At 34.6% G+C, this 25,269-nt stretch overlaps 1 protein-coding gene and 1 pseudogene across 1 annotated transcript in view; both read right to left on the bottom strand.

The window, feature by feature from the left end:
• The window catches only part of CCDC7 (coiled-coil domain containing 7), a 93,966-nt gene that overhangs the window by 27,916 nt on the left and 40,781 nt on the right, over positions 1-25,269 (bottom strand). The window contains exons 10-11 of the mRNA XM_069458853.1: positions 5,843-5,873; positions 5,012-5,101 (exon numbers count right to left, since the gene is read on the bottom strand). Of these exons, the coding sequence (XP_069314954.1) occupies positions 5,012-5,101; positions 5,843-5,873 (121 nt within the window). The remainder of the gene's footprint in view (positions 1-5,011; positions 5,102-5,842; positions 5,874-25,269) is intronic.
• LOC138375398 (uncharacterized protein KIAA1143 pseudogene) lies at positions 16,488-16,938 on the bottom strand (annotated as a pseudogene).

Below are 25,269 nucleotides of genomic sequence, written 5' to 3'. Positions count from 1 at the left end.
ATTACCAGACTTCAAACTACAGTACAAGGCTATGGTAACCAGAACAGCATGGTACTGGCACAAAAATAGAGGCAAGACCAATGGAACAGAACAGAGAATCCAGATATAAAACCATCCACATATAGCCAACTGATCTATGACAAAGTAGACACCACTATACACTGGGGGAAAAGAGGCCCTATCCAATAAATGGTGCTGGGAAAATTGGATAGCCATATGCAGAAGAATGAAACAGAATCCATACCTCTCACCACTCACAAGTTAATTCAAGATGGATTAAAGACTTAAATGTTAAGCATGAAACCACAAGAATTCTAGAAGAAAATGTAGGAAAAACTCTTCTAGATATTGGCCTAGGCAAAGAATTTATGACTAAGACCCCAATGGCAACTACAGTAATAAGGAAAAAAATAAATGGGACTTGATTACATTAAAAAGCTTCTGTACTGCTAAGGAAATAATCAACAGAGCAAAAAGACAACCTACAAAATGGGAGAAAATATTTGCAAGCTATATACCCAATAAAGGGCTAATATCCAAAATCTACAAAGAGCTCAAACAAATCAGCAAGAAAAAAACAAACAACCCCATTAAAAAGTGGACAAAAGACATGAAAAGATGCTGTTCAAAAGAAAACAGACAAATGGCCAATAAATATATGAAAAAATGCTCAATGTCACTAATCATAAGGGAAATGTAAATGAAAACCACAATGAGATATTACCCCTGTTAGAATGTCTTTTATTAAAAAGTTCAAAAATAGATGCTGGTGTGTATGGAGAGAGAAAATAACGTTTATACACTGTTCGTGGGACTGCAAATTAGTACAACCTCTATGGAAAACAGCATGGAGATTCCTGAAAGAAATAAATTACTATTCAACCCAGCAATCCCACTACTGGGTCTACCCAAAGGAAAAGAAGTTATTTTATCAAAAATGTTTGATAAAGCACTCAAATGTTTATTGCAGCACAGTTCACAATTGCAAAGATGTGGAATCAACACAAGTGCCCATCGATTCATGAGTGGATTAACAAAATGTGGTATATGTATACCATAGAGTACTACTCAGCTACAAAAAGGATGAATTAATGCCTTTTGCAACAATTTGGAAGGAACTAGAGACCATTATCCTAAATGAAGTATCTCAAGAATGAAAAAACAAATACCAAATGTAGTCCCTAGTAAATTGTAACGAACCGATAAGCACACCCATGCACAAAGGAAAGTAAAGCTCAGTGGAAATCAAGCAGGGGAGGAGAGGATGAGTGAAAACCTACCTAACACTACAATGAACACTATCTGGGTGATGGGCACACTTACAGCCACTTAAAGCATTACAAAAGTGATCCATGTAACCAAAACCATCTGTACCCCCTTAATATTTTGAAATGAAAAAAAAATGAAGTGGCTTTGGAATTGGGTAGTGGGCAATGGCCAGAAGAATTTCATAAAGCACAAAAAAAATTAGCAAATTAAGAAAAATCCCTTAACATGATAAATAGCATTGAGAGAGTAAGGGACAGGAAGACAGAGAAAAAGAGCAAGTGAGGGAGTGCTGGCTGACTACAGCAAACAAGAAAACATCCCTTTAAAATCAGGAACAAATAAACAATGCCCATTCTCATACATTCTATTCAATATTAGTCTAGAGGTCCCTTCCAGTGCAGCAAGGCAAGGCAAAGAAATAAAGGGTATTACAAATTGGAAAGCAAGAAAATTTAGGCTATTATTATTCATAGATACTTTGATTATGTAAGTAGGAAATAAAAATCTAATCATTATGACAGAGTAGCTAAGTTTCCAGATGCAAAAATCTATGACACTTCTACTTCTTTAGAAAATGTATTTCAAAAGGTAGAAATTAAAATAGCATAAAAAGGCCAGACAAGGTAACTCATGCCTGTATTCCTACCACTTTGGGAGGCCAAGGTGGGAGGATTTCTTGAGGCCAGGAGTTTAAGACTTGCCTGAGCACAAGTGAGACCCTGTCTCTGTATAAAAAAAAAAAGAAAGAAAAATTAGCTGGGCATGGTGGTTCATGCCTGTAGTCCTAGCTACTCAGGAGGCTGAGGCAGGAGGATTGCTTGTGCCCAGGATTTTGAGGTTGCAGTGAGCTATGATAAGGCCATTGCACTCCAGCCCTACGATATAGCAAGACCCTGTCTGAAAAAAAAAAGCATAAAAATATGAAGCACCTAAGATTAACCTAACAAAAATGAATAAGATTTTATGATGAAAATATAAACATTGTGTTGTAAGACATTAAAGAAATCCTTCAAAATGGCAACATTTAATGTTCATTAATGAAAAGATGCATCTTGACAACCTAGAGGTCAAATCTCTCCAATTTAATGTACAAATTCAGTGCAGTTGTACAGTCTGACAAGTTTAACTCAAATTTATATGAAAGTATAAAGGCCATAAATAAACTGCTTGTAAAGAAACAATATGGGTTGACTTGCCCCGTAAGACATCAAGACTTATTTTAAATCTGTAATCATTACGGTTCTTAAGGGTTGGCACGGTAATGGACAAAGCCAATGGAACAGAATAGAGGGCATAGAAATAAATCTTTAAGCTGTGATATTTTCATCAACAGCATAAAAAACATATACATCGAGGAGATCCTCTTTTGAAAGCTACTTTAGAAAGCTAGGTGATAGCAGAAATGAATAAATCAGGAGTTGGCAAACTATGGGCCAAATCTGCCCTGCTGCCTGTTTGTAAATAAAGTTTTACTGTAACATAGCCATACTCATTTATGTATTGTCTATGGCTGTTTTCATACTATAGAACTGACTTAAGTAGTTGCAACAGAAACTGAACAGCCTGCACAGCATAAAATACATACCTGGCCCTTTATAGTAAAAGTTTGCTGTTACTATAAGTAAATGGGTATAAGAAAACATTACACATTACAACAAACAACAGATACTTGTGCCCAGTATCCTTTTTCCCTTTTGTTAAGAAACAGCATCATGTTTTAAAAAGGTTCAGTACCTCCCTCATTTCCATTTGTCCCAGTGACACTTGCCCCAAACCAGGCAAGATCCCATCTTCTAAGAATTGACTGTTATGAAAGGAAAATAGGTAGAGCTGAGTAATTCCAGATCCAATATCCCATAGGATGAAAAACAGCCATAAATTCCCTCTCCAAAAATTCCCTGAAAGGGCAGAAGTACTGGGTGTTCATGAACTTCTGTTATTTTGACTCCCAGAGTTGCTCTGGTTCTACCCCTCACCAAACATGTTGTACAACTTTTCTTTCAATTTTTTTTAATTACCCTAATACTTGTCCAATACATTCATTGCTTTAGATAGCCAGAGTCAGTTCCTCCTGCTTACACAAAAGAAAATAAGAAACTTAACTAATTCACAGGAAAATACTGGTTAATATTTGGCAGATGTGAGTAAGAATCAAATGTGGCTTTTGATTATTAAGCTTAGTTGTCTACAAAAATTAAATTATTCAGATAAATTTAGGAAAGGAAGCTTCCTTTGGAAGAAAAATGATAACTTTGTTATTAGAAACCCCGAGTTTGATATATGCTATAGCCATTATTCTCTCCCCACCATCCTGTTCCACCAACTCCCATGTTAAATTTCCTTCTCTGAAAACAGACTGCCTCTTCATCTCTTGGTCGCTATCCTCATGTGAATATAACATTACCACTATATATGTAGTAATGCTCCTTCCAAATTTCTCCCTCAAGCTTCCACACAATGATCAGAAGTGCTACAAGTAATTTCCAGTGAGAGAAGGTAAGGTCAGTAATTCATTGATGACATTTCAAATATATAAAGCATTAGAAATATGGCCACTGGACTTTAATATATTTTAGAAATTTAAAAGCTTAAGTGAAAATTAAATAAAAAAAAAAAAAAAAAGCTTAAGTGAGTAGTCAAGTGGGAATTATGTGCAGAGGCTGAGACAAGAATGGTAAGAGGTATAATCTATCAAATGAGCACCAAAGTTTCTATGGACTGAATAGGAAAACCATGTTGTATCCTACACCATATATTGAACAAGCCCATGAAGAACCATTGCTCCCTAGAGCAAAATTAGATGCAGAACACCTAAAGAAATAAAACAAGAAAGTAAAACCAGAAACTGCTACAACTTCAAGACATCTAAGAAGCCAAAAAGTTTATTCAACGTGGCTCTAACAGTACATGATTAAAATGTTGCAAAACTCTCACACTTAGACTACTCAATTCATTATTTTACTATTCACAAATTACTATTTTTAGCATTTTTTGTACGGATATTCTATTCCTACTTGAAATGATACGTAAAAGGAACTATTCCTAAACTGAACATATGTGACAGCCCTGATCTTAGATTTGACACCTGTGTGAGATCACTGATTTCCTGATTAAATGGCAAATTGCCTGGTACTATTAATATTTCTGCTTCCTTCTCTAGTAAGGAAGAAATATCAAGTAATTAACATTGGTGGATTCAAGAGCATTTTCCTTCAGTCACAATCTTATGTTTGTAAGTGGTTAATAAAAAATTCACTTCTAATCTATTTGACTTTGTTGTCTATAGCATGAATTTATAAGCTGTCCAAAAAATGGCAAGGAAAAAGAGAAAATGTAAAAGGAAACAAATTTTCCTTTATCCTTGGCATTTCCATTTACTCTACTTGGTATAACAACCTGGGACACACATAGTACATAGTTGCAGATAATACCACACAATGCATTGAAAATATATTTGTAAACTTTAATTTACAGATAATTTAATGCACTTAAATATTTGGCCTAGAAACTTCTTTTGGGATGCTTAAATTTTATGTCTATTTTATCACAGCATCCTTTTTGTTTTGATAGCTAATATGGTAATTTAGACTACAACATTATTTTATTTTTTTAAAGCACAGCTGCTACAAATCATTATTAAAAACCTATTATAAAACATTTAAATATCTCTTTGATTCCTCTCCTAAAATAATAACCTTGTTAAGTACTGTTTGACATTTTTAGACACTAAAATTTTACCCACCTCTATATCCTTCAACTTTTGTAGTTCAATTTTTAGCATCAGTTTCTCCTCTAATAATACTTCAAAATTACTTTGCATCTGTTTGTATTTCTAAAAACAAATATTATAATTTTAGGAATAATAAAGAGCACACATCTTAAAATAAAAAGGTTATTTGGATATTTAATTGTTAAGGTAAGAAAGTCTTCATTAACTCATGAAGATAATGAACCATTGGTATTAATCTGTATAGTAAGGCTATAACTGGGGCTAAAAGAGGTAAAGGAACTAGAAGTGAAAATGACTGGAACTATTCAGAAGACTGCAGGATATTATAGCTTAATACTTCAGAAGTTAAGTGTTTCTGAATAATAAGGTCAAGTAAAATTAAAAGAATAGGCCATTATCCTAAGTGAAGTACCTCAGGAACAGAAAAATAAATACCACATGTTCTCACCTAAAAGTGGGAGCTAAGCGGTTGGGTATATATGGTCATACAGAGTGGTATAATGGACATTAGAGACTCAGAAAGTGGGAGCGTGAGAGGGGGATGAGGGATGAAAATAACCTGTTGGGTACAATGTACACTATTCAGGTGATGGGTGCACTAAAAGCCCTGACTTCACCACTACACCATTCATCCACGTAACAAAAAACCACTTTTACCCCTTAAATCTATTGAAATCAATTTTTAAAAAAGAATAGACAAAGCTTTCCAGCTCACATACATAGAAATCTCTTGAATAAACCACATAAGCATTAGATCTTTATTTTTATGTATTCTAAAAATTTCTAGAGTCTATTAAGACCCAAGGGCAAAGTGTAATTTCAAATTGAGAATGCTATACTTACAGCCTCTAAGAAACTTTGATCATTTATAGCTCTGAAAAACAAACCAAAAATATCTATAATGCATAATTTTACATTTATATTTTTATTTATATAACACACATACATTTTCTTTGTAAAAAGTTTAAACTAGCACAAATAAAGGTTAGAGTACACTTTTAGAGGACACTTTGACTACCACTTGAAATATTTAATGCTTCCCCCAGAGATAGTGTTGGATTACTGCTACCTTTCCAGAACTTGTTCCAAGCATTAACAGAATACTACATGTACCTATTTAATTCTATAATTTTTGTTAGCAGATTAGATTTCTGTTTTGTTTTCTTTTTCACATAAATGATATAACTATTGTACATATTGTTCTCAACTTGTTTTCACTTAACATAATGTCTCAGATCTCTTTTTTTTTTTTATTTCATCTTATTGTTATGGGGGATACAGAATTGCAGGTTACATACGTTGCCCATGTACTGCCTTTCCCCCCAAGTCAGAGCTCCAGGCGTGTCTGTTCCCCAGGTAGTGCGCGTTGCACCCATCATGTAGGTATATATCCCTCCCTTCCCTACCCCCCCTTCCCGAGTCAGCACCTTCAAGCGTTACCATTCCCCAAACGGTGCGCAATGCACTCATTGTGTAGGCATACCCCCATCCCCTCCCCCACCCCCCACCTCAGTCTGATATCCGATTGGTGTTGTTCCCAGATGTGTATTTGGGTGATGATCAGGGAAACCAATTTCTGGTGAGTACATGTGATGCTTGTTTTTCCACTCTTGGGATACTTCACTTAATAGAATGGGTTCCAACTCTCTCCAGGAGAACCATAGAGATGTCGTATCTTCATTATTTCTTATAGCTGAGTAATATTCCATGGTATACATATACCACAGCTTACTAATCCAGTCATGTATTGATGGGCATTTGGGTTGTTTCCACATCTTTGTGATTGTGAATTGTGCTGCTATAAACATTCGGGTACATGTGTCTTTGTTACAGAATGACCTTTTTTCCTTTGGGTATATGCCCAGTAATGGGATTGCTGGGTCAAATGGCAGGTCTACTTGAATCTGTTTAAGATACCTCCATAATGCTTTCTACAGGGGTTGCACTAGTTTGCAGTCCCACCAGCAGTGTATTAGTGTTCCTGTCTCTCCACACCCACGCCAACATGTGTTGTTTTGGGATTTTTTGATAAAGGCCATTCTCACTGGGGTTAAGTGATATCTCATTGTGGTTTTGATTTGCATTTCTCTGATGATTAGGGATGTTGAGCATTTTTTCATATGTTTGTTAGCCATTCTTATATCTTCTTTTGAGAAGTTTCTATTCATGTCATTTGCCCATTTTTTGATAGGGTTGTTTGATTTTTTTCTTGCTGATTTTCCTGAGTTCTAAATAGATTCTTGTTATCAGTCCTTTATCTGATGTGTAGTATGCAAAAATTTTTTCCATTCTGTAGGTGGTCTGTTTATTCTCGTGACTGTTTCTTTGGCTGTGCAGAAGCTTTTTAATTTAATCCTGTCCCATTCATTTATTTTTGTTGCTGCTGTGATTGCCTTGGGGGTCTTCTTCATAAATTCTTTGCCTAGGCCAATGTCTGTAAGAGTCTTTCCTACATTTTCTTCTAGAATTCTGATTGTATCATGCCTAAGGTTTAAGTCTGTTATCCACCGTGATTTGATTTTTGTGAGAGGTGAAAGCTGTGGGTCCTGTTTCAGTCTTCTACAAGTGGCTAACCAATTCTCCCAGCACCATTTATTGAATAGGTATTCTTGTCCCCAGAGTATATTCTTTCCTGCTTTGTCAAAAATTAGGTGACTATATGAGGATGGTTCTATATTTGGATTTTCTGTTATGTTCCACTGGTCTGTGTCCCTGTACTTGTGCCAGTACCAGGCTGTTTGAAGAACCACGGCCTTGTAGTATAGTTTGAGGTCTGGCAAATTAATACCTCCCATTTTGTTTTTGTTGCTTAAAATTGCTTTTGCTATACGGGGTCTTCTCTGATTCCATACAAAGTGTATAATTATTTTCTCTACGTCAGATCTCTTTATATCACTACACATAGATGTTTCTCAGTCTTCTTAAATGCTACTTATTATTCCATAGCAGCAGTTGGCAAACTTTTTTTGTAAAGAGCTAGACATTAAATATTTTAGATTCTGTGGGCCCAGTGGTCTCTGTCACTACCAAATTCTGCAAAAGCAGCTACAGATAATAGGTAAATGAATGGGTATGGCTGCAGGCCAGATTTGACTCATGGGCTTCAGTTTGCTGACATGCATAGATGAATTGCCATAGATTTTTTTTTTTTACAAAAGAGTTGTGTTTATTAAATCAGAATTTACAACAAACTTATTAAGATATAATTAATACACCATAAAATTTGTTAATTTTTTAAGTGTATAATTCAATGTCTTCTAATATATTCACTAAGTCTAGCAACCATCATCACCATCTAATTTTAGAACATTTTAGTTACACCCAAAAGAAACCCCACATCGGTTAGTAGTTATCCTCATTCCTCCTTGCGTGGCGCAGTCCTGTAAGTCAGCAGTGTACTTTGTCTCTACAGGTTTGTCTGTTCCAGGTATTTCATATAAAGAGAAGCATACAATATATGGTCTTTTGAGACTGGCTTCTTACACTTAGCATAATGATTTCAAGGTTCATCACTGTTGTAGCATGTATCATTACTTTGTTCCTTTCTATTGCCACATGACATTCCATTATATAGATACGCATTTTATTTATCTATTCATGAGTTTATGCATGTTTCGGTTGTTTCCACTTTTGGCTATTATTAATAATATTACTATGAAAATTCACAGGCAAGTTTTTGTGTTGACATATGTTTTGATTTATCTCAAGTATAAACCTAGAAATAGAATTTCTGGGTCATATGTTAACTCTATATTTAACATTTTGAAGAACTGACAAACTGTTTTCCAAAGCAGATGCATCACTTAAATTCCCACCAGCAATGTATGAGGGTCTCAATTTCTCTACATCCTTGCCAAAAATTGTTATTGTCTTTGTCTTGTTGTTTGCAGTCATCCTAGTGGATGTGAAGTAGCATCTCATTGTAGTTTTGATTTGTATCCCCTAATGACCAATGATGCTAAATATCTTTTCATATTCTTATTGAACATTTGTAGATCTTCTTTGGGAAAATGTCTATTCAGATCCTTTGCTCATTTTTAATTGGGTTATTTATCTTTTATTATTACGGAGTAAGAGTTCTTTATATGCTCTGGATACGTAAGTACCTTATGAGATATATAATTTGTGAATATTTTTTACATTCCATAAGTTGTTTTTTTCATGTTCTTGATGATATTTGCAGCACAGAAGTTTTTCATTTTGATAAAGTTCAATTATCTATTTTTTTATTTTATGGTTGTGCTTTTGGTGTCATATCTGAGAAACTGCTGCCTAACCCAAGGCCACAAATATTTAGTCCTATACTTCATCTAAGATGTCTATAGTTTTAGCTCTCAAATTTAGGTTTTTGATAATTTTGAGTTAATTTTAGCACATGGCATAATGAAATGATTCAACTTCATTCTTTTGCATATAACCAGTTGTCCAAGTACCATTTATTAAAGACTACTCTTTCCCTCCATTCAATTGCATTGTCTTGAAAATCAACTGACCATAATTGTAAGAATTTATTTCTAGACATTCAATTCTATTCCATTGCTCCATATGTCTATCCTTATCCCAGTACCATATTTCCTTGATTATTGTAGCTTTGTATTAAGTTTTAAAATCAGTTAAGTGTGAGTCTTCTAACTTTGTTCTTAAGATTGATTTGGCTATTCTGGGTTCCTTGCGTTTCCACATGAATTTTAGAATCAGCTTGTTAATTCATACAAAATAGCAGCTAGGATTTTTATAGAGATTACATTGAATCTGTAGAACAATTTGGGAAGTATTGCTATTTTAAGATTATTAAGCCTAACAGTCCATGAAGATAGGATATTTATTTAGGTTTTCTTTACATTCTCTTAATGATATTTTGTAGTTTCGGTGTACAAGTCTTGTACTTCTTTCATTAAATTCATTCACATTCTCTTTGGTGCTATTATAAATGGAATCGTTTTATTTTGCTTTTGGAATGTTCCTTGCTGGTGTGCTACTTTCCTAAAGCTGAAGTAACAAAGTACCACAATCTGGATGGTTTAAGACAACAAAAATGTATTCTCCAAAATTAAGGTGTTGGCAGGGCCATCTCCCTCTGAAACATCTAGTGAAGGAATGAATTTTCCTTGCCTCTTTCAGCTTCTGGAACTCCCTGGCATTCTTCGGATTGTGGCAGCGTAACTCAATCTCTGTCTCCACCTTCACATTGCAGTCTTCCCTCCATGTGTATCCGCCTTCTCCAACTCATACACCGACTGATGCTGGATTGCTGGCCCATCCTACTTCAGTATGACTTCATCTTAACTAATTACATCTGTAATGACCCTATTTCTAAATGGCTCACTCTGAAGTAGTAGGGTGTTATAACTTCAACATATCTTTTGGTCGGACACAATACAACCCATAACTACTAGTGTATAGAAATGCAACTGATTTTTCTTTTCGGATTTATAAATTGCAGCCTTGATGAATTCATTTATTACCTCTAATAGGTGTTAGTGGATCTCTTGGGACTTTTTATATATAAGATCAGATCACCTGCAAATAGAGGAAGTTTTATTTCTTCCTTTTGAATCTGGACACTTTTATTTCCTTTTCTTATGTAATTTCCCTGGCTAGAAACTCCACTACAATGATGAACAGGAGTGGTACGAATGCCCTAGCTTAGGGATCTTAGGGAAAAATAATTCAGTCTTTCACCATTAAGTATTATGTTAGCTATGGGTTTTTGTAGACAGTTTTTATTAGTTTAAGGAAGTTTCTCTCTATTTCTAGTTTTTGGAGTATTTTATCACAAAAGATATTGGGTTTTGTTAAATGCATTTACTCAGTCTAGTGAGTTGATCATATGTTTTTTTTCCCCTTTATTTAATTATTATGTATTATATTAATTGACACTTGCATTTTTTTTTCTTTAGAGACAGGGTATCACTATGTTGCCCAGGCTGGTCTCGAACTCCTGGCCTACAGCAATCCTCCCAGCCTCCCAAAGTGCCGGGATTACAGGCAGCAGCCACCATGTATGATACTTGTATTTTAAACCAACCTTATATTCCTGAGATAAATCCCACATATATATGGTGTATAATCTTTTATTATGTCGCTGGATTCAATCTGCTAGTATTTTCTTGAGGATTTTTGTGTTCATATTAATAATAGATATTGTTCTATAGATTTTCTTTTGATATTGTTTTCTGATTTGGGTATCATAGTAATACTAGTTACACAGAATAAGGTGAGAAGTGTGAAGCCTCTTCTATTTTTTGGAAGAGTCTATGAAAGGCTGGTATTAATTCTTCTTTAAATATTATTTAAATAATTGATAGAATTCACCAGTGAAGCCACCTGGCCTAAGCATTTCTTGATAGGAAATATGTTAATTACTAATTAAAACTTTTTACTGATAGTTGCAGTCATATTTACTTGTTCTTCTTGAATCAGTTTAGTTTGTGTCTTTCTAGAAATACATATCACCTAAGTTATCTAATTTGTTGTCATACACTTGTTCACAGTATTCCCTTATAATGATTTTACCATAGATTACTGAGCCATACTCCTACTAACAAAAATTGAGATCCTTTTCAGTTTGGCTAGTATCACAAAGATATAATAAATTTCACTTTATATGCCTCCTTGGGCATATGTGTACTGCCTCCCCTAGGATAGATAAAAAGAGATCTGCTATATAATATGGTATACATTTTTGTTGTTATTAAATTGTGCTACATTGTTCTTAAAGTGGGCAATTTCCATCATATTAGCATTGTAAGAGTATTCATTACACTACCTCTCTGTCAATACTTGATATTTTAAAACTTTTAATTTTTCTTACACTGGTAGACAATAAAAACCATATTGTCATTGTTTTGCTTTGTATTTCCCAGTCACAGTAAGATTGAGCATCTATTAAAATGTTTATTGGCCAATTTCTTGTCTCTTCTTTGAATTATCTGTTAATATACTTTGCCTACTTTTCTTGTGTTTTTTCCATTTTATGGAGTTATATGTTCTTACTATTACTCCTTTTTTTTCTATTGTATATGCACAAATATTTTCTCCAAATCTATTGTTTATCTTTGAACGCTGCTTCAATCTTGAACAAGACATTTTTAATTCTAATAGTATTGAATGCCATCCCTATGTTTATGGATTTTTTTTTACATTTAGTTCTGTAAATAAATATTAAATTTAGTTTTTTAAATAGTGTGAATTCAGAATCTGTCATTATTTTTTCACCAAATGAATGCCTTTATCTTGCCGGGGCCCTAGCTGACCACTGGAGTTCATTCGAGACTGTGAATTTGCCATGTTAGAATTGTTATCCTTCCAACTCTGACATAACATAACTACCTATAGTACATACAACCGGGCCAAAGACATTTTGAAAGGCAAAAACAGCCTACTACCCTCACTTCTGACCCCATGCCTCCCTAGAAAAACATCATGATGGAATTCTTAATAGGTCTGCTCTCCTGTCAGGACCACATGACTCTGGTGATGAACAATATTCTGACCAAAACTGACAACTTCATTCACCCCACCACCACCAAGACCGGACACTAAGCACCATATTTATCAAGGAGGAATTATGTCTTTGCAAACTAATGTCTAGTTAGGATCTCAATTTGTCCCATAATTGAAAAAAGAATTGTTCATGACCCTCTGTGTCTATGCTTACTTGTCCATTTCTCACTACCCAAAGATCAACAGCTAGCCATGCATTAACAAATCCTGAAGCCTATTAGCTCCCCCAAATACTATCATGATTGTCCTATCTTGCTAGTATATAATTCATACATAGTAACTTAATACAATCCAATTTTGTACGTTATCCTATCTTTTTAAACTACTTAATTGATGTATGATTAACATATAAAAAGCTATACGTATTTATTGCATATATCTCAGTGTGTTTGGGGATGTGTGTATACCCATGAAACCATCAGCAACATCAAGGCCGTGAATATATCCATCACCTCCCAAAGTTTCTTTCTTCACCTTTTATTATGATTGTTTCTTGTGGTTGCTGCTACTGATGTTGTTGTAAGAACAATGTAACATCTACCTGTTAGAAAATTTTAAGTATACAATACAGTATTGTAGGCACTCTACTACAGGAACTCTATAGTACATCTCCAAAACTTATTTATCTTGCATAATCGAAATTTTGCACACTTTATCCTACACCTACTCATTTCACCCTCCCACTGGCCCCTTGCAACCACCATTCTACTCCTTGCTTCTATGAATTTGATTATTTTACATTCCCTATGTAAATAAGTTCATACCATTTCTTTTTCTGTGCCTGCCTTCTTTCACTAAAAATAATGCCCTACAGGTCCATCCATGTTGTCACAAATGGAAGAATTTTATTCTTTCTTAAGGCTGAATAATATTCCATTGTGGATATATGGCACAATTTCTTTATCCATTCATCCATTTATGGATATTTAAATTGTTTCCATGCCTTGACTACTATAATAAACATCAGAATCAGAGATCTCTTTAACATACTGATTTAAGTTCCTTTGGATGCATACCCAGAAGTGGGATTTATGGATCATATGGTAGTTCTACTTTAATTTGTTTAGGCACCTCTATACTGTATTCCATAATAGCTGTACCAATTTGCATTTCTACAAACAGTATAGAAGGGCTCTCTTCTCCCTATCTTTGCCAAAACCTGTTACCACTTTTCTTAATAAGAGCTGTGAACTGTTATCTCATTGTGGTTTGGATTTGCATGTGTTGCTGAGAAGCTCCCTTTCCTGTCCTATGGTACATTTGTAAGTCTTCTTTGGAGAAATACGTATTCAAGTCCTTGGACTATGGTTTGTTTGGGGTTTGTTGTTGGTTTGTATGCGTTCCTTGTATATTTTTTATATCAACTGCTTATCAGATGTATGGCTTGCAAATATTTTTCCCATTCCATAGTTTTCCATTTGATTTTATTGATTGTTTCCTTGGCTGTGCAAGACTTCTAAATTTGATGTAAGCCTACTTATTTATTTTTGCTTTTGTTACCTGTGTTTTTGGTGTCATATCCAAAACATCATTGCCCAGATCAATGTCATGGAGCTTGTTTCCCATGTTTTCATCTAGGAGTTTTATGGTTTCAGGTCAAACATTTAAGTTTTAATGCATTTTGAATTGATTTTTGTGTATGGCACAAGGGTATCCACTGGTGAATATCCACTTTTCCCAGTATCATTGGAGGAAGATACTGTACCTTCCCCATTATGTATTCTTTATACACCTGTTGAAGATCAGATGACTTTATATCCTGGGCTTATTCTGGGCTCACTATTCTTTTCCATTGACCTATAATGACTAATTTTACACCAGTACTATCACTGTTCTAATTACTATAGCTTTAAAACTTCATTTGATATCAGAAAGTGTGATGCCTCCAGCTTTGTTATTCTTGATGAAAATTGCTTTGGCTATTTAACGCATTTTGTAGTTACATAGGAATTTTAGGAAGTTTCTTATTTTTGTGAAAAATGCCATTAGAATTTTCATAGGAATTTCACTCAAACTGTAGATCATATTGTGTAGATAGACATCATAACAGTATTAATTCCTCTAATCCATGAACATCAGATATCATTCCATTTCTTTGTGTATTCTTCAAATTTCTTTCATCATATTTTCTTTTATCTTTTTATTTCAAAATATTAAGGAGGTGCAAAAGTTGTTACAGGGATACATTCGATAATGCTGAAGTCAGGGCTTTCAGTGCGCCCACCACCAGGACAGTGTTCATTGTACCCAATAGGTAAGTTTTTATCCCTCATTCCCTCGCACCTTCTCCCTTCTTAGTTTCCATGGCCCTTTACATCTTTTTGTGCCCATGTGCATCCATCATTTAGCTCCCATTTATTATTCAGAACATGTTGTGTTTGTTTTTCCATTCCTGAGATATTTCACTTAGGATAATGTTCTCCAGTTCCATCCAAGTTGCTATGAATGACATTATTTCATTCCTTTTTATAGCTGAGTAGTACCCCGTGGTGTATATATACTATATTTTCTTTCTTTTTTTTTTTACAGGTGATTCTTTATCTGATACAGAGGTTAGGAAACAGAGAACAAAAATAATTGATTACATAACTTACAAGTTAGAAAAATATGGTTATACTAATGGAAAATGAACACGTTAATTCAGAAAAGAAATATAAATGGTCTCTTAACATTGGAAAAACAGTTTAGCTTCCCTGGCAGATCAAAGAAAATGCCAATTAAATTTAACTATTAAACACCATTTTCAATACATCAAATTGACAAAAATTAAAAGCCTGGTCCCACCCCGAGGCTGGTGCACTATTATCATGCATGAGGTCAAATGGACTCTTATAGATGGTAAATGAAATGCTAAAAATCTCTCTAGAAAACAATTTGAAAGTAAATATCAATAGCTTTAAAAATATGCTCTGACTCTGGGGGATAGGCGGTACATGGACAATGTATGTAATTTGAACTTTTGCACCCCCATGATAAGCTGAAATAAAAAAAATAAAAATAAATAAAAACAACTGCAAAAAAAAATATTCAAATACTTTGAACCAGTAATTCTGCTTCCAGCAATTCATTCTAAGGAAATCATCAGACATATACTCAGAGATGTCTAAATAAGCATGTTTGACCAGTTATTGTACTACTTAGGCCTGCATTTGGCAGAGAGAAACCTGACAGAGGCTTAAATAAGCATAGTGTTTATTCTTCTCATATCTCAAGAAGTTTAGAGGTCAGCAGTCCAAGGCTGGTACAGCAGCTCAAGGCATGCCATCGAGGATCCAGACTCCTTCAGTCTCTCCACCTAAACCAACCAAAGCAAATGGTTGCCTTCCTTATGCCTAAAAATGGCTCTGGTCCTCAGGTTTCATGTCTGCTCTCCAAGCAGGATGAAGAGATGAGGGTAAATGTTCATGCTTGCCAAGTCTGTCCTTCTGCATCAAAAAACTCAGCAGTTTATTAAGCAGAATTCCACTTGCTAACTCTTAACTCGCCAGAGCTAAGTCATATAGCCACCCTTAGCAGGAGATGGGGAGGTATTTTTAATTAGACATGTTATCATCTCCCCCACCCAAAGTAGGGTTCTCCTAATGAGGAAGATACAACAGGGTATCTGTTTAATTATAAAATTCTCTGCAGCTAAGAATGTCAGGTTTTTGAAATTTACTGACCTGGAAAAATGCTCACAATGTAATGTCAAGTGAGAAGCAGGACAGAGAACATGTACAATTGTATTTATACAATTTTGTTTATATAAACAAGATGTATTTCGTTTAAAAATATATAATTTACATACACACCCACACACAGGAAATAACAAAATGGTAATAGTAGTTAACTTTTACCAAGTTGGCATTTCAAGTCAGAGAGGTATTGATGGACAGATGTAGTTTATTTTATTAAATTTTTTCCTGTATTTTCTAAATAACCAACTCCTTATAATAGGAAAAATATATACTTTCCAAGGAGACTACGTCCAAAATGTTTACACTTACTCGTTTTCATCTTCATTGTCAAAAGAAAGGAGGCTACTGTTTTTGATTTGCTTTTGTGAGCTCTTTTTAACTGAGTCCCAATTTATTTCATCTTCATTTGGCTTTTTCTTTTTTGAGCTTGCTGTTTTCATCTGAGGGACGCTTGACTGGTTTTCGATACATGATTCTTCCATCAGCTGGAGCTGGTTCTTCCTCTGCTTTGGCAGCCTTTATTTCTGCTTTAATTTTCATGACTTCTTCAGCTGACAGATCTCCTTTTTTAACAACCACCACTTGGGGCTGTTCATCTTCTGTGTCACTGTAATCACCATCTTCATCTGAGAGCTGGGGCTGGATTCTCCTGGTCTCTACAGTGGGCCCTTTCCTGTAGCCAACCCCCTCCTTGAAGCGGGCCAGAAGCGCCGGCTCGGCCGGCCGCACGTACGACGCCTGGTTCCACTTGCTCATAGCAGCTCTGGGGAAAGAGGCTCCCTGGCCAACACTGACTCCATATTTTTCTTAATCCACCCATGTATTGATGGGCACTAAGGTTTATTCCCATATCTTTGTAATTGTGAATATGTTGTGATAAACATTTGAGTGCAGGTATCTTTTTGAAGTTATTTCTTTTCCTTTGGGTAGATACCCAGTAGTGGGATTGCTGGATCAAATGGTAGGTCTACTTTTAGCTCTTTGAGGAATCTCCATGTTGTTCTCCATAGACATTGTACTATAATAATCTGCAGTCCCACAAACAGTGTGTACGCGTATCTTTTTCTCTGCATCCATGCCAGCATCTGTTGTTTTTTCACTTTTAATAATGGCTATTCTCACAGGGATAAGGTGGTATCTCACTGTAGTTTTAATTTGCATTTCCCTGATGATTAGTGACATTGAACATTTCTTCAAGTGTTTTGGCCATTTGTCTATCTTCTTTTGAATAAATTCTGTTCATATCTTTTGCCCACTTTTTGATGGCACTGTTTGTTTTTTTCTGGCTGTTTTGTTTGAGTTCTTTGTAGATTCTGGAAACTCGTCCTTGGTCAGATGTATAGTTTGTGAATACTTTCTCCCATTCTGTAGGTTTTATGTTTACTCTGTTGACTATTTCCTTTGCTGTGCAGAAACTTTTTAATCTAATTAAGTCCCATGTATTTATTTTTGTGCTGCTGTATTTGCCTTTGGGGTCTTACTCTTTCCCTAGGTCTATGTCAAGAAGTTTTTCCTATGTTTTCTTCTAGAATTGTTATGGTTTCATGCCTTACATTTAAGTCTTTAATCCATCTTGAATTAGTGTCTGTATATGGCAAGAGATACAGGCCCTGTTTCATTCTTCTGCATGTGGCTGTCCAATTTTCCCAGCACCATTTATTGAACAGGCCATCCTTTCCCCAGTGTATGTTTTTGTCTGCTTAGTCGAAGATCAGTTGCTCATAACTATATGGTTTTATTTCTGGGTTCTCTATTCTGTTCCATTGTTCTGTGTTTCTACTTTTATACCAGTACCATGCTGTTTTGGTTGCTATAGCCCTGTAGTATAATTTTAAGTCAGGTAATGTGATGCCTCTAGGTTTGTTCTTTTGGCTTACAACTGCTTTGGCAATACAGGCTCTTTTCTGGTTCCAAATGAAGTTTAGGATTATTTTTTATACATCTGTGAAATAAGATATTGGTATTTTGATGGGAATTGCATTGGATCTGTAAATCACTCTGGGCAGAATGGACATTTTAACAACATTGATCATACCAACCCATGAGCATGAGATGTTTTTCCATTTGTGTCATCTACAGTTTCTTCCACTTTTGTTTTGTAGTTCTCCCTGTAGAGATCTTTCACCTCCCTGGTTAAATACATTCCTAAGTATTTTATTTTCTTTGTGCCTACTGTGAATGGTATTGAGTCCTTGATTTGACTCTCAGCTTGACTGTTATTAGTACATATATATGCTACTGATTTGTATACATTGATTTTGTGATCAGAGACTTTACTGAATTTATTTATCAACTCTAGAGTCTTTTGGTGGAGACTTTAGGGTTTTCTAGATACAGGACCATATCATCAGCAAACTGGGATAGTTTGACCTCCTCTTTCCTGATGTCGATGCCCTTTATTTCTTTCTTTTTCCTGACTGTTCTCACTGGGACTTCCAGTACTGTGTTCAACAAAAGTGGTGACAGTGGACAACTTTGTCTTGTTCCAGTTCTTAGGGGGAATGCTTTCAACTTTCCCTCATTCAGTATGATGTTGGCTATGGGTTTGTCATATAAGACTTATAATTTTGAGGCCTGTTCTTTCTATGCCTAGTTTGCTGAGAGGGTTTTCATCATGAAAGGGTGCTGGATTTTATCGATTATTTTCTGCATCTATTGAGGTGATCATATAGTCTTTGTTTTTGCTTCTGTTTATATGGTGAATCACATTTATTGATTTGAATATGTTGAACCATACTTGCTTCCCTGGCATGAAACCCACTTGATCATGGTGAATCATCTTTTTGAGGTGCTATTGAATTTGCTTTGTTAGTATCTTGTCAAGGATTTTTGCATCAATGTTCGTAAGTGATATTGATCTGTTAGTTTTCCTTTTTTGTTTTATCTTTTCAGGTTATACTGGCTTCATAGAATGAATTAGGGAAGATTCTCTCTTTCTTGGTGTTATGGAATAATTTCTGTAGGGAAGTACCAGTTCATCTTTGTAGGCCTGGTAGAATTCAGCTGTGAACCTGACTGATTTGGGGCTTTTTGTTGTTATTGGAGTTTTTAATTACTGCCTCAGTATCATTGCTATTAATAGTTATTTTTCTGTGTGGGGTTTCTATTTCTTCCTGATTCAAGCTTAGGAGGTTGTGTGTTTCCAGGAATTTATCCATTTATCCATTTCCTCTAGGTTTTCTAGCTTATATGCATAGAGATTTTTGTAATCATCAATGTTTTAGTTTTCATTGTATTAATACAAATCTTTCACTTCCATGGTTAAATTTATTCCTAAGTATTTTATTTCTTTTCATGATATTATAAATAGAATTGTTGTGGTTTTTTGTTCCTTTTGCAGATAGTTATTATTAATATATAGAAACACACCTAATTTTTATATGTTGATTTTTTTATCTTCAACTTTACTAAATTCATTTATTAGTTCTAATAGTTGGAGGGGTACCCTTGGATTTTCTATATATAAGATCATATCATCTGGAAACAGTTTTACTTCCCTAGTCTTATTTAGATGCCTTTAATTTTTTTCTTTTTTTTTTTTATTTCAGCATATCATGGGGATACAAATGTTTAGGTTACATATATTGCCCTTGTCCCCACCCCCAGTCAGAGCGTCAAGCGTGTCCATCCCCCAGACGGTGCACATCGCACTCATTATGTATGTATATACCCATCCCTTCATCCCCCCTCCCATCTGCCTGACACCTGATGAATGTTATTACTATATGTGCATTTAGGTGTTGATCAGCTAAAACCAATTTGATGGTGAGTACATGTGGTGCTTATTTTTCCATTCTTGGGATAATTTCTTTTTCTTGGCTAATTGCTCTGGCTAGGACTTCTGCTACTATGTTGACTGACAGTGGTATGAGTAGGCATCCTCACCTTGTTTTTGATCTTAGAGAAAAAGCTTTCAACTTTTCACTGTTGACTGTAGTGTTAGCTGTAGGCTTGTAATATGGCCTTTATTATGTGGGGTATATTCCTTTTAGACCTAATTTATTTAAAGTTTTTATTGTGATAGGATGTTGAATTTTGTCAAATGCTTTTTCTGCATCTATTGAAATGATCATATGTTTATTGTCCTTCAAAATGGCAATAGTAAGTCCTTACCTATCAATAATTACCTTGAATGTATTATTTAAATGTAAATAATTTAAGGAATGGGTTATATCTCCAATTAAAAGACACAGAGTGGCTGAATGCACTTTTTAAAAAGAACCAACTATATGCTGCCTACAAGAGACTCAAGCTTTTAGAACACACAAAGACTAAAAGTGAAGGGATGGAAAAAAATATTTCATTCAAATGGAAATGAAATGAGAGCAGGGGTAGCTATATGGCAAAAGACAATTTAAGTCAATACTAGTCACACGAGACAAAAAAAGGTCATTATATACTCACAAAGCCTGAATGCATCAATAGGATATAATAATTTTAAATAAATATTCACACAAGATTGAAACATCTAAATACATATAATGAATAGTAATAGACCTAAATACATAAATAGACAGAAATAATACTAGGGGCTTTCAATACCCCACTTACAACAATAGAAAGTTCATCCAGAAATCAAATTAATAAGGAAACATTGGACTTGAAATATATTTTAGACCAAATGAACCTAGTAGACATATACAGAACATTACAATCAACAGCAGCAGAACAGACATTCTTCTGAAGTGTACATGGAACGTTACCCATGACAGATCATGTGTTAGGGCACAAAACAAGTCTTAACAAATTTAAGAAGATTGAAATTATATCACATATATTTTCCAACCATGATGGTATGAAACTAGAAATCAGTAATAGGAAAAAAATGGGAAAAATTCACAAATAAATTAGAAATTAAGCAACAAACTCCTGAAAAAACAATGGGTCTAAAAGGAAATCCAAAGGGAAATCAAAAAATATCTTGAGACAAACAAAAATGGAAATACAACATACAAAAACTTATAGGATGCAGCAAAAGCAAATTATAGCAATAAATGGCTACATTAAAAAGAAGAACAATCTTAAGTAAATAACCTAACACATCAAATAACTAGGAAAAAAAAGAAAAAAGAAAGCCCAAAGTTAAAAAAGGAAGGAAATGACAAAGATCAGAGAAGCAATAAATAAACTAGAGACTAGAAAAATAATAAAAATGCTCAACATCCCTAATCATCAGGGAAATGCAAATCAAAACCACAATGAGATTTCACTTAACTCCAGTGAGAATGGCCTTTATCAAAAAGTCCCAAAACAACACATGTTGGCATGGATACAGAGAGACAGGAACACTCATACACTGCTGGTGGGACTGTAAACTAGTGCAACCCCTGTGGAAAGTATTATGGAGATACCTTAAACAGATTCAAACAGACCTACCATTCGATCCAGCAATCCAATTCTATGACAAAGACACCTGTACCCGAATGTTTATAGCAGCACAATTCACAATTGCAAAGATGTGGAAACAACCCAAGTGCCCATCAATTCATGAATGGATTGGTAAACTGTGGTATATGTATACCATGGAGTATTACTCAGCTATAAGAAATAACGGTGATACGACATCTCTTTGGTTCTCCTGGAGAGAGTTGGAACCCATTATATTAAGTGAAGTATCCCAAGAATAGAAAAACAAGCATCACATGTACTCACCAGAAAATTGGTTTCCCTGATCATCACCTAAATGCACATTTGGGAATGATACCAATTGGATATCAGACTGAGGTGGGGGGTGGGGGGAGGGGATGGGTGTATACCTACATGATGAGTGCAATGTGCACTGTCTGGGGAATGGGCACGCTTGGAGCTCTGACTCGGGGGGATAGGTGGTACATGGGCAACGTATGTAACCTGAACTTTTATACCCCCATAATAAGCTGAAATTAAAAAAAAATTAACAAAAGTAAAAGCTGGTTTTTTTCTGAAACGATAAACAAAATTAATAAATGTTTAGCTAGACTAAGACAAAAAACAAGACAAATAAATAACATCAGAGAGAAAAAGGAAATATTACAAATCATACCACTGAATTAAAAAAAAATCAAGAAACTACCATGAACAATTTCATTCCAACAGATTGGACAACCTAGAAGAAATGGTTAAATTCCTAGAAACATAAAATCTGCCAAGACTGAAAAAATAGAAAATCCGGAAAACGAATATGAGTCAAGAGATTGGATCAGTAATATTATCTCCCATCGAAGAAGACTTCACAACCTCATGGATTCAATAATTCTACCAAACATTTAAAGAAAAACTAATACAATCCTTCTCAAACTCTTTCAAAATATTGTAGAGGAGAGAATACTTCCAAACTATTTTACAAGTCTGCATTATTCTGGTACCAAAAACAGACAAGGACATCACAAGAAAAGAAAATTACAGGCCAAAATCTTTGATGAATACATATGCAAAAATCTTCAACAAAATTCTATCAAACTGAATTTAACAGCACATTAAAAGGATCATTCACCATGACTAAGTGGGATTTATCCTGGGGTGCGAGGATGATTCAGCAAATTTATAAATGTCATGCATTACTTTAGAAGAATGAAAGAAAAAAACCATATCATCTCAATAGATGTAGAAAAAGCTTTTGACAAAATTCAACATCCTTTCATGATAAAATCTTTGAAAAATTAGTTATAGAAGGAATATATCTCAACACAAGAAAATCTATATATCACAACCCCGCAGCTAACATTATACTCAACAGTGGAAAGTTGAAAGCTTTTCCTCTAAGATCAGAAACAAGATAAATATACCCATTCTCACCGCTTCTATTCAACATATGAATAGTACTGGAAGTCATAGCCAGAGCAACTAGTCAAGAAAAAGAAACATAAGACATCAAAATAGAAAAGGAAGAAGTACTACCATCTCTGTTTCCAGATGGCATGATCTCACATAAAGAAAACCCTAAGGACATCCCCAAAAAACTTTCAGAACTAATAAATGAACTCAGTAAAGTTGAAGATACAAAATCAACATCTAAAAATCACTTACATTTCTATAAATTAACAATAAACTATCTGCAAAAGAAATTGTTTAAAATCTCATTTATAATACCATAAAAAGAAATAAAATAGGAATAAATTTCACCAAGAAAGTGAAAGAGTTATACACTGAAAACTATCAAACATTGACGAAAGAAATTAAAGATGACACAAATAGAAATATATCCTATACCCATGAATTGGAAGAATTAATATGGTTAAAATGTCCACACTACCCAAGGCAACCTAGAGATTCAATGTAATCCCTATCAAAATTCCAATGCCATTTTTCACAGAAATAGAAAAAACAAACCAAATATGGAACCACAAAAGACCTTTGGCTCATGATAGCCAAAGCAATCATGAGCAAAAAGAACAAAGTTGGAGGCATCACACTACCTATAGTAACCAAAATAGGACAATCCTGGCATAAAAGCAGATATATAGCCAATGGAACAGAACTGAGAATCCAGAAATAAATCCATGCATTTATGGTCAACTGATCTTCGACAAATATCCAAAACACACAATTGGGAAAGAAAAGTCTCTTCAATGGTGTTGGAGAAAATACAGAAGAATGAAACTGGGCCCTTATCTCACCCAATATACAAAAATGAACTCAAAGTGGGCTGTAGACTTAAAGATAAGGCCTGAAACTATAAAACTACTAGAAGAAAACATAGGAAAAAGTCTTTCTAACATTGGTCTTGGAAAAGATCTTTTGGATATGACCCCCAAAAGCACCAGCAACAAAGCAAAAATAGAAAAATAGGATGATAAACTAAAAACCACAGCAAAGGAAACAATCAACAAAGATACAATCTATTAAATGAGAGAAAATATTTGCAAACCATACATCTCATAAGGGTTTAACATCCAAGATATATAAGGAACTCAAGCAACTCAATCTCAAGGAAACAAATAATCCTATTTAAAAATAGGCAAAGGGCCTGATATTTCTCAAAAGAAGACATACGAATGGTCTACGAGTATATGAAAAAAACGATCAACATCAAGCATCATTAGCAAAAAGCAAATTAATATCACAATGTAATATCACCATACCTTAAGGGATAGTTATTATCAAAAAACAAATGGTTATTGTCAAAAATAAAAATAATAACAAATATCGTCAAGAATGTGGAGAAAAGGGAACTCTTCTACACTTGGTAAGAATGTAAATTAGTACAGCTTTATGGAAAACAGTATGGACGTTCCTCAAAAAATTAAAAATAAACTACCATATAATAAAGGAATTCCACTTCTAAGTATATATCCAAAGTAATTAAAATAAGTATGTTGAAGAGAGATCTGTACTCCCATGTTCACTGCAGCATTATTCACAATGACCAAGGTATGGAATCAACCTAAGTGTCCATCAGTGGACGAACAGATAAAGAAAACATGGTAGTTATGTATATGTGTGTGTGTGTGTGTGTGTGTGTGTAAAATAAAATATTATTCAGCCTTAAAAATGAAGTAAATCCTATCACATTCATTCATTTGCAACAACATGAATGAAACTGGAGGACAATATGCTAAATGACATTGTAACTTTTTTTAAACTATGGTAAAATACACATAACATAAAATTTACCACATTAACCATTTTAAGTGTACAGTTCAGTAGTGTTAGGTACATTCACATTATTTTACAACCAATCTCCTGAACCCTTTTCATCACGTTAAACTCAAGTTCTATATGCATCAAACAATGATTCCCTATTTCTACCTTCCCCATCTCCCTGGCAACCTTGATTCTACTTTCTGTTTCTATGAATTTGATTACTCTAAGTACCTTATTGTTAAGGGGAATCACACAGTATTGTATTTGGCTTGCTGAAACTGGCTTATTTTACTTAGCATAATGTTCTCAAGGTTCATATATGTTGTGGCATGTATCAGAATTTCCTTTCTTTTTAACACTGAGTAATATTCCATTGTGAAGTAACACTTGAAGGTGCTGACTCGGGAAGGGGGGGTGGGGAAGGGAGGGATATATACCTACATGATGGGTGCAATGCGCACTATCTGGGGAACAGACACGCCTGGAGCTCTGACTTGGGGGGAAAGGCGGTACATGGGCAACGTA

The sequence above is a fragment of the Eulemur rufifrons genome, chromosome 25, assembly GCF_041146395.1.
Source record: "Eulemur rufifrons isolate Redbay chromosome 25, OSU_ERuf_1, whole genome shotgun sequence".
NCBI lineage: Eukaryota > Metazoa > Chordata > Mammalia > Primates > Lemuridae > Eulemur > Eulemur rufifrons.
This window is presented reverse-complemented; position numbering and strand designations above follow the sequence as displayed.